The sequence below is a fragment of the Henckelia pumila genome, chromosome 1 (genome assembly GCF_033568475.1).
Source record: "Henckelia pumila isolate YLH828 chromosome 1, ASM3356847v2, whole genome shotgun sequence".
NCBI lineage: Eukaryota > Viridiplantae > Streptophyta > Magnoliopsida > Lamiales > Gesneriaceae > Henckelia > Henckelia pumila.
The window spans coordinates 79,503,594-79,514,759 of record NC_133120.1 but is presented as its reverse complement, the minus strand read 5'-3'; the positions used below and the strand labels follow the sequence as shown (position 1 = coordinate 79,514,759).

Below are 11,166 nucleotides of genomic sequence, written 5' to 3'. Positions count from 1 at the left end.
GTAAACATAATACAGTCAGACCTTCATCTATTTGTCATAATTAACTTCCCATTATTGTATTTTAAGTACTGATACATATAAGACAAATAAAGAAAGTGGAAAAACAGGACAAGGTATTTTAAATATTTTCTAGTTTAATACATTAGCCTTTGCTCTCGAGTTAGACCAACTAGTGAAATCAAACTCAGGATGGCATTTTGCTAAAAAGGATTCAAAATTAAAATGCATCCAGAAAATTAAAATGAACAAAAAAAATAGTTGAATTAAGATCAGGAGTCATTAACACGTCAACTATAGAGGAAAAAATTAAACAAATCAAATTCAGCAAGGGTAAAGCTCAGGTCTTTTTAGGTCTTCCCCTCTTCCCAGTTCCTCTTCCTCCACCGGATTTCTGGGCGCCAGTCGATTTTGACGGAGGCTGCCCAGAACCACGGCCACTACCTTTCTTCCTTGGAGCAGATTTGCCAGAACTTTTGCCTCGTCCTTTCCCAGAGTACTTTCCATTCATTTCTTTGTCGCTATCGTCACTGTCATCAGAATCGCTATTCTCCTCGTTCTCGCCCTCAGATTCTGAAGAATCTTTCCCTTTCTTTCGCTTTTTCGAGTTCTGAGAGGTTTTCGCGGAACTTCTATTAGGAGGTTTTTCTACAATTGCAGGTTCAGGTCTATTATCAGGATCTTCAAGGCCTGCACCATGGAAAATTTAGAAACACTGAAAATTTGTCCTACCAAATCATGTTGAAACACGACAGTTGAGCTACTGGGAGAAAAATGGCATCACCCAAACAAGTTATATTTCGAAAAACAACCAGTTGGTTTTGGATACTTATTAGTCTTGGTTCTTGAAAATAGACACAATTCTCCTTTGACCTTCCTACTTGTAAGTAGTAGTGAATTTTTTTCGAGGATCTTTACTAATTTTCAATCATCACCAATCCCGAAAGAGCCCACACGACCACTCTCATACATGATGTTGCGACAACATACCTTCGACAGTAACTTTTCCATCATAGATTTCAAGCTGTCAAGAAAACAAAAATAAAACATCATATAGACTTTGAAATCTTACCATATAATATAGGGAGTGGTTTTGATGCTGGCTTTTGATCTTTCAAGCCTTCACCATATTTCATTTCCCAAAATGGCCATAAAACCCAATCCCCTAAACAAACTAAATAGTATTTACAACAAAATAACAAACAAAAGCAAAACCTCTTTCAACAAAAAAATTGCTTCACATAAATATTCCAAACCCCTAAAAAACAAACCAAGCAAACTACAAGATGAATCTACATCAATAAAACGAAATAACAAACCAAAAAAAAAAATATTTAAACAAATAAACAAGCATTTACTTTATACAAATGTTCCTAAATCCTAAAAATATAAATCCAAACAAATCTACAAACGAAAGACCTATATTAACAAACATTTATATACGCAAAAGTATACAGCATATACAAGCAATGTGTGCACCATAGACACTAGAATAGATAAATTTTACAAACACGGCTAATGAAGGTTCAGTACCCCATGCAAACAAATATTTTTTTTGGTAAAGCATGTTTGAACGTGCATGGGCACAAGTCACCCAGAACTAGAACACTCATTTCGAGTGCGGAAAAATAATTATATTTTTCTATCTCGATTTTAGCATAATCCTAAAATCAATGAAAATCTCTCTTTTTTTTTCCTGTTTAGAAAAACATAATTATGATTTCATAGTATTCATATTGATATTTTCAGCAATAGTTTCAAGGGACATTAAAACATGTGCACTAGAACTTGTTTGCAGGGGTATGTCAGCCACAATTAAAAAACACACACAATATTTTAAGCTTATTGTTTTTCACATGAACATCGTAGCCCATTTAGTAAAACACAAATGGTCTTTCCATTGGTAAAACTAAACATGTCCAACTACATAAGCTCCCAACATTGTCAGATAAAGACGGTAAAAAAAACAAAATTGACCATAAAGACATCTTGATATATTGTTTGTTCCAAACCATGATGAATAAATTGAATTGTTCAACGGCTCATTGTGCGACATTCTGGAAAATTTAGGTGAAGAGGACTATATACCTTCTCAAGACGATCAGCAACATTGGTTCTATCAATAACCACCAATGAATGGGCAAATCCACAGGCAACACTACACCAAAAAATATGCCAAGTGTGATACAAAAGATGACAAAGAAAAGTTCCCATATTGACAAGAAGATACAAACCTGATAACATGCATGCCCTCGAGCAAGTCTACTTTTTTAGGAGCTGCAGAAGATCTGCAGAGTGTAAAAACATTGGAAGGTAAAACAAAGGCATTAAAATACAATGACACGTACAATTTCAATATAAACATTTGTATTGTGGAGCATGGGCCTGCATATGTAGCACACAAAAATTACTCAGTAAAACAAAATACTTTTGTCCAAGAGGTCCGTATCCCAGTTCGCCAGATTGTGCATGGCCCCAGCTTATACATGAAGAATCAGAACCAACAAAATGATGCATAGAGCCTGAATCCATACAGCGTAGATGCCAGCCACTGTAGAAGAACATCGGTATTAAACGCTAAAACTAGATTACTTCATTTTTTGACATAAAGAAAACCCTAAAAGATATGAGTACGTTGAGAAGATAGTATCATACTATTAAGGCAAGGAAGAAAGGAACTGATAATTATTACAACAAAGGCCAAGGCAGTGGTTCGAGTTTTGGAAGGTTACTTTCATCTCCAAATTTTTTTGGATTGAGGGTAGAGAAGTAAAGAACACAGCATTCAAAGATGAAAAACAATCCTCAGACAAATATTTGAATATGAGGGGGAAAAGGAAGTGCCCGGTTCCTTCCAATGCAGTTACTTCTATATCTTGTGACAGCTCGTTTTAAATGCCAACACTTAAATCGATAGAATCAATATGAAGATATCACCAACAAACATATCTTTTCTAGTTTATCGCAGAAGATACAAACACTGTACTTCACCAGACCTGATTATAGATGACTAAACAAAAGCATTGCTTCACTTAAATGAAAACAAAATAGGACCTTAAATCCATCAAAGGCTTAGGGTACATCCAGTCATCTCCATTGTTCTTCAATTTCCCCCACATGTAAAGCTGTCCACCTCCTGCAAAACCAATCATTGCAGCACTTTCAGAGTGTAAATTCACAAGAGATCTTGGTCCCATGAATCTATCATATGACTAACTTGGTGCATAGACCTATAAGGAGTTCTTCGGCAGCCAGAGAAATTTGAAGAAAGAAAACAATGAATATCGAGTTTCGCAAATAACTTGCTTCCGGACATTATGACAAAAAATAAAATTCTTCACTAACTGAATCCAATTAGATATCATGTAAGACACTGAAAGATTCCATCCAATCACCTAGTTTACTTTGCATATGGAAGGCGGAGAATGGAACTCAATAATTGCACACCAATGCACAAATTATGTCCAACCAAGTATCATAATTATCTTTCAATGTTGATCAACAAAAAAAGAGAAAAATTACATCACACAAAGAATTAAATGTTACATGTAAATGGACTAGAAAAAGCACACCGCTGAAAGAACACAGTAACCCCTACCAGCTGTACATGCAGAACTGACAGAACCCGCAGAAACAATTGCATCAGGAGGCAAAACATTATGCCTTGTGAAAACGTCAACTCGCCGTGGAGACCATTCGTCCTTCTGTTCTCTATGTCCAAGCCTGTCTCCAGAATCAAATTGATTAAGCCCATAATGGCAATAAAATTGAACGAAAAAGATGACAAATGAGGTTACTTTTTACCTTCCGTAACCACCAAAGCCCCACCTAATCATTTATCAACAAAAGAAAATCAGATTACATAAAATAAGCAGGCGTGACTGTCTCACACGAATAATAAAATAACCTCATACTAGCTCCATGAAATGCAAAACTTACGTGTAAACATAACCATTCTTATCAACTGCCACTGAGGTCAAAGAAAAACAAGGAATCAGGAATGACAATTTCATAGTATTCATGATACGCAAGTTACAGGACAACAAGATAATATAGGTACGCTGCTAGCAGGTAACTGAATGTGAGAATACCAGTATGATTAGTTCCACAAGCAACTTTGACTATAGTCTCCCCAGCAAGGGATGCTATTGCCCTAGGACGAGGTTGGGCTTCATAGGCAAGCCGCACAGAACTATCTTTGGTGTTATACTGTCAATGAAAGAATGACTTCTAATTACTGAAATGCACAAGGAAAACGGGAAGATAATAACAATAGCTAACAAATTAAAATTTCCCGCGTTAAAACATCTAACTAAAATATAGATTAGGCGTCCTCTGTAAAAGAAAACCCAAGATTATGAACCAGCTCTTCTTGAATTGGAAAAACAAGAAATAACTCAGTCATTCCAAAGCTAAATAAGAGGTATGAACATCATTCAGTTTTTTTAATTCAATCACAGTTTGGGTTTAAAATTATCTGCACTAGCAACCTCAAACTCACGACACAACAAAACAAATAAGGCCATTCTCATGCAATATGCATGCTATATTGCACTTGATACGCATCTCAATGACAATATCAAGGAGGTGATCACATGCAAGGGCTTCTGCACACTTGACACAGAACCAATCATAGACAGACAATTTGAAGTCTAGGAGAGCTGAAACTGGACATTTTCTAGAAACGAAATCTTCTTCGGATGAATAATCTCACTAGCTAAATGTGTACACTGACAACTTGTAAAAGTCGAGAATGTCTATAAATTTAATGAAACAATTGACTAACAAGGGCATAAATGCCTCAAAAGTACAAAAATAAGATTAGTTGCACTTCGCACACACCTCGTTGTCAGTACCATGCCCAAGCTGTCCGTACTGAGGAAGACCAGCAGTTCTTGGAGAAATCATAGATTAAAAATCAGTGTATTTTCAACAGATAAATAGACAACTAATCACAATAAGAGAGCTGCACCAGTCCTTGGTTTGAACTTTTTACCTATCATCAGCTAAAACAAATTTTAAAAAGATATGAAGAAACTAGTAAAAGTACTGTTTAAATCGATGAGAGGTGAAAAGATCACATGAAAAAATGGAGATAATATATGATTGTAAACAGAAGGGAGAGAAAAAACATAATTGTGCGACATATTGTGTACTGATTGTGTTTTGAGTGATTAATTTGCAACACATCAAGGACTACACATTATTGAAGTTACATTATAATTTATAATGAGGCCACAAACCATACATAATCGAAGATCCTTCAGTTGAAGTTAGCCACACAGTAAATTCGCCACCACACACAGCTGCTTTGACTTCAGAAACTGAGCAGCGTACCGGAGAAGATTCAACCTCTGTAAAAGGAAAACAATAAACCACCCACCAAGTTTGTCGCAAAAACAGATAAACAAAGATATAACACTAACAATAAATATGAGGTGTAAACATTGAATAAGTAGTCCAATTAAAAGGAGCCACCAGCAAAGTAGTAGTACTTCGAATAGAAACAATTGCTTGATAAAACTTTTATGCATGTTGAAGTTCAGTTATTGGGCTTGTTTGCCCAAATAGTGAGCAGAAAAATGTAATATGTTATTAACTTCAAGTGTAAAAGATTAAACACGAAATTGAAATGGAAGCAGTGTTCAATCAAACTTCCTAGAAAATACTATGGTTGCCAAGGACAATTCACCTGCAGAACGCCTGTTCGTATCATTTTATGGTGATCGATATGTTAACCTTCTGTTAATAATTCATTACTATGCCTTTGATGTGAATTTTGTGTAAAACCATCAATGAAAGGATTTAAACAAAATCAGGATGCCGACACTTGAAAAAAAAAACTAAGAAAATAGAAAATAAACAATCGGTTAAGTTAAAAGTTTGATGAATTCCTAAATTTATTCCAAGATAGATTATATTAACTGAGAATATTAACTACACTGAGACAGTAGGCATTGACAAAATTCAAAAATAAGTGACAGAAAAACAGCAAAACGTAGTAACAAAATATTTGAATATACATATTATTGTAATCAAGATACCGAAATGGGACATTTTTCTACACGGAGAAATCCCAATTTTGATAGCAGTTACAGGTGAACATCTAAATAATTGACATTTAATATTGAAAATTCTCAGTAAACATATGCCTTATGGAGACGGGCAGGGGAGTTCCAAATAGGAGAGTGAGTTCACATGAAAATTCACGTTTTCTGAGTAATTGTGCCATTTAAAGACCTTCGGGAAACAAATATGATTGAGAACTTTAACGCTGAGATCTGAGGGTGGAACCCACCATTTTTTGCAGAACCTGAACCAAGCTGCCCATGCTTGTTCAAACCGAAAGCAAAAGAGAGACCATCCTCAGTCACTACTACGGTGTGACTCCTACCAGCCCCTGCCGTAACAACTTTATGCCTGAGAGGAAGAGTGTGAAATTTAACATAGGGTGATAATTAGCATAAAATGCACGCCAATTCAGCATAAATAAATGGTCCCTTATAAACCAATACCGTGCATTCTTTGAAATATGCATGCTTTTGAAAAGCGGAATAAGAATGTAGAAAAAGAAAAGCAACAAACTTGGACAATGCGGAAACAATTGTTGGTCTATCTCGTTGAATCTTATCACCATGCCCAAGCTGCCCCTTCTGTGAATTATTAAAACAAAAATTACACAGAAGAATTACTCAAAACACATTAAAAATATAAAATCCATCTGGAAAAATAAAATAAAACTTAGCACGCCTCGTTGCGACCCCAGGTGTAACAGCGACCTTCAACGTCCAATGCCACGCAATGACTTGACACTACATTTTGAAAAAAATTAAAAATGAACTTTCAACTCGTTTCTTACTAAAATGTGAAAGCAAGAAACCAAAGCAAACAACTTCAAATCTAATCCACCGCACACAGGCACCAAAATTTTTTTAAAAAAAAAACAGATAAACAAGCAAAGACGAGATTTTTTTATCTCCATACCGCAACCAGAGAAGACAAATCGAACGTCTACCCCCATAAGAGGCCTAATCCTCGTCGGAGAAACCAAATTTTCCTCCGGCAAGCTTCTCCTCCGACCAATGGCATCCCAAGCTGTGGTTCCACAGAACAGCAGCTCCCCACCCTTTACCTCCTCCTCCTTATTCTCCTCCGCCATCTACACCAACTTCACTAAAAGATCAAAAATCGAAACAATACCAGACAAAATAAAACCCAGATCGAAACCAATGGTAACTAGAACACAAAAAATTTGAACCCAAAACAGATAGCCATGATCACCTGTGCCTTAGGGGTTACAAAGCAGAAAATAGGCGCCCAATGTTCAATGCTCGGGAGTTTCAAAGAAAAATTTGGGATATGGAAACCCTAGTACCACTTGCAATGCTAATTAATTTTAATTTACATTAAAAAAAACAACGAGAAGGGGATAGAGTAGATTGGTTTTAATTAGGGTTTTCGGGATTGCACTTTATTGGTGGGAGATTTTCAAAGTGATTTTTCTTGGTTTTTGTTCCTTTTTTTTTTAACTTATATATAAAGTTTTTTTTTTTTTTTTTGACAGGATATATAAACTTTTTTTTTTTTGGACAGGATATATAAAGTTATTATTAAATTAAGATATATATATATTTATATAAGCTGCAATAAAGTGGAGGAAAAAGGAGTCGTTTTCAAAAGATTTTGGTTTGGTTTTAATTTTTTGGCTATAAAATGTCCACTGCCCCACTGAGCAGTTCTTTTGGCGAATTCATAATGATATTTATACATCACATAATCAATTTTGACTCTTTCATCGCAAGTCATCCCACGTAATCCATCGAAATTTTCAACTTTATTTGTAATCTTGCTGATAAAAATATGTAACTAATTTACTGAAGTTTTAGTTTAATGTAGTTGTAGAGTCGTTAGTTTGGTTTAGAAATGACATAAAAAAATTTTAATGAAATCATCTCACACATAAATTTTGTGATATAGATATCCGTCTCAATTGGATTCATAAAAAAAAATATTTATGTCAAATGTACTATTTTTCATTATAGATATGGATGGAGTCAATTTATCTCACAAATACAAATACGCGAGATCGTCTCACGAAAACAATAATCTAAAATAACTAATAGTATAAATACTCTAGATAATTAATCTAGTACGTTTTAAAGTACTGATAGACTTTGAAAACTCAATTTTTATTTTTAATTTAATTTTCAAAATACATATGATATCCGCAGAAAATAAGAATGTGGGAAATATGATTTTATTTTTTTTTTTGAAGTAATAATCTCATTTTCAAGCGGGTGGTAAGAACTACGTACGAAGGTTAAAAATTACGCGACATAAGGTAGAATATGCTCGTGTTTGGAATTTATTGGTAGCATTCATAATTTTTCTCAATATTTTGCACTGTAAGCCATAAATTATAGTTGTAAATATAATATGTGCAGTTCATCGTTCATCCCTTGCAATGTTGTTCATGCAATCTATTCATTTCGTTTTATCTAAGCATCTCTAATATGGGATCTTTGCAAATAGTCCATAATGTACACTCAAACAAAAAAAATGTTGAATGATACCTTTGTTTTTATCATGAATATACATCCATTGTTTTTTTTTTTAAATAGTAGAATGGCATCGAACAACAATAAATTACATTAACCGGCTAGTAATAATTTTACGAGCAAGTTTCATGAGCAACAGAGTTTAAAATTCGTCGGGTATACTATTAATGCAAAGAGAGCAATGCATTTAGGTAGTATTTGATATAGGCTCGTCCGTGGATCGACACTGATAAAAATGGATTAGTGCTCTGAGTCATACTAAGATAATGTTATTGATGAAGTAGTCTCAATAGATTGTTATTGACGTACGTGGAAAAAGATATTTCAAATTAAATCGATTGAGATCAGAAATTATATTTTATATATTAAAAGCTAGCAAAGAGATGCTATGGTTCGAAAAGACAATTTCATTTTTTGTTAATATGGCTAAAAAAAAACGATTTCATTTTTTGTTAATGTGGCTCAAAAAAAAGAAAAGACAATTTCATTTTTATGTTTGGGTTTCAAACAAGCCTTTGATGTGAAATTGGGGATTTAATAGCTTAGAAGCATTGAGGTGCAATACTTGTCTAATATTACTAAAGGAAATATTGAAGGGATTAGAAATATTATATTAGGATACGTACGTTAGGATGATTATCCCATACAAATAACTCTAATTTATAATTTTTGAGGTGTGAGATTTCTGATTTAGTTATCACAATTAATCCTAAGAATATTAGGTGTGTACACTCGTTGATCCGACATTGTTTGTAAAAGCTAAGCAATGGAAAATATTTATGTGTAACGCCTCGAATTTATCTTAATTGGGATAATTAGAGTTTTGAATTTAAGAGCCGACTTGATTTTGATCGGGGTTTTTTTTGCAAATTTCAAAATTTTCAGGGACTAAAATGCAAAAAATTGAGATTGTTAGATATTTAAGCTTGATTTGACTTACCTTTTCACTTCATCCCCTTCCCCAACACGCCTCCTCCCTCTCCAGACGCCATGGGCGTTCCTTTGAGCTTCCAGATTTCATCCCGAGCTCGATCCGTCCGTTAGAATTTAATTCTGAAGGCAGACTAGCGATCACGGCAACGAGAGCTCCGTTATACCGTAAGTTTTTTTTCGATCGGACACTTTTTAATTTTTGGATTTCGTTATAATCGGCTGAGTTTCGAGTATGTTGTTCATGGCAGAGTTCTGATCGTTTATTCTCAGTCGATTTTGAATTTGAGCGTCGTTCGGAATTATTATGATTTTTGGAAGATTATTCAAAATTTGGGTTTTGGAGATTTGTTGGGTTTGAGCCATTTTGGTTGTATTGATATTATGTTGAGATCTTTGTATTGATTAACTGTTGTCTGTGGTTTCGTATTGATCAGAATACAGTCGTTATGCCGTCGGTTTGAGTTTTGGACTTTAGTTCGGTTTGAATTGTTTGAGTCAAATATTCGATTGAGTTGAATGTTAATCTCGAGCCTTTATTATTTATTTCATAGATTGTTTGAAGGCCGTTGGATTGCGAGAGTGCAAAGTTGGATCGTTCTGAAGATAGGAGCCGGTATAGTATCGAATTCTTATCGTATGAAGTGGATTCGAGGGAGTATTTGAATGAATTTATTGTTGTTGTTTCCAGGTTTGGAGCATCGACATCTTGAGAAGAGGTATAAGATGACTTAGACTGGAATGGAACGAGTGACTTGAATCCGACTTGATTCGAGTGTTCCGGAAAAATCACATACTTGCATGTTAATTGATTTACTTGAATTTATTGAATGATTTTTGATTTTCATTGCATTCATATTGAGCCTATGGATTTATTCATTTTGAGTTAGACGTTCTGAGAACTATAGTAGGGGCATTAGCAGGCGATTTACTGCAATGACCGACTTAACTCTATATAATTGTTTCAGAGTTTAGAGGATTGAAATATGCACTATCCACCTCGAAGGGAGAGTCGGTGTGATTTGTATAATATTTTATCCTCGGGATCCCAATAAGAGGAAGGGAATAACCGGAATACCTTTAGATTATCCAAACTTGATAATCCTGCTTTTTTTAAAGTCATGCATATCATTTTAAATTTCGCTTTTGAATGGATTTCTTATGTATATCTTGAGTTGATATATTATGTTGGAATTGACACATATCATGTTGTGATATGTTTATGTGAGATTGCATGTTAGTTTCTTTTACTAGGAATATTATTCTCACCGGGTTATCCGGCTGTTGTCTTGTCTTTGTATGTGTGTTTGACAACAGGTGGGGCAGGACCGAGTCAGAGATCACATGGCTAGGTAGTCGAATGAATAGAAGTGAGGCCTTGGTATGTTAGAAGTCGAATTCTAATTTGAACTCGATTTGTATTTGGTATTGTAAAATTAGATTGAAGTATGTTCTACTAGTTTGAGATTGTATAACTCTAGAACTATCTCGTATTGAAACTCGTATGATGTTTGGATGAATTATGTATTGGTTTATGCATGATTTAGATTGAGTTTGGACAAGTTTTCTGCTGTGTTTTTGTCCCAGAACTGTCACCGCTCAATCGGCGAGATCTTACCGATCGAGCGGTGATGTTTTTTTTTCTTCGGGCAGTAAGTTTCACAATTTTTGCCCGCTAGAT

At 34.7% G+C, this 11,166-nt stretch overlaps 1 protein-coding gene across 2 annotated transcripts; it reads right to left on the bottom strand.

The window, feature by feature from the left end:
• Positions 1–242: 242 nt before the first annotated feature.
• LOC140877363 (uncharacterized) lies at positions 243–7,503 on the bottom strand. 2 transcript variants are annotated; one of them, XM_073280905.1, is made up of 17 exons: positions 7,279–7,503; positions 6,982–7,170; positions 6,748–6,809; positions 6,583–6,650; positions 6,296–6,417; positions 5,246–5,351; positions 4,840–4,891; positions 4,089–4,206; positions 3,937–3,967; positions 3,802–3,825; positions 3,596–3,720; positions 3,052–3,133; positions 2,426–2,548; positions 2,232–2,285; positions 2,086–2,155; positions 988–1,021; positions 243–687 (listed from the first exon to the last, which is right to left on the bottom strand). In XM_073280905.1, exons 2-17 carry the CDS (start codon positions 7,154–7,156, stop codon positions 338–340), a joined length of 1,596 nt encoding a protein of 531 aa, XP_073137006.1. In that variant the 5' UTR covers positions 7,157–7,170; positions 7,279–7,503; the 3' UTR covers positions 243–337. The 2 variants fall into 2 exon arrangements, with proteins under 2 accessions (XP_073137006.1, XP_073137001.1); XM_073280900.1 differs by having other exon boundaries at positions 6,982–7,156.
• Between the last annotated feature and the right edge of the window lie 3,663 nt (positions 7,504–11,166).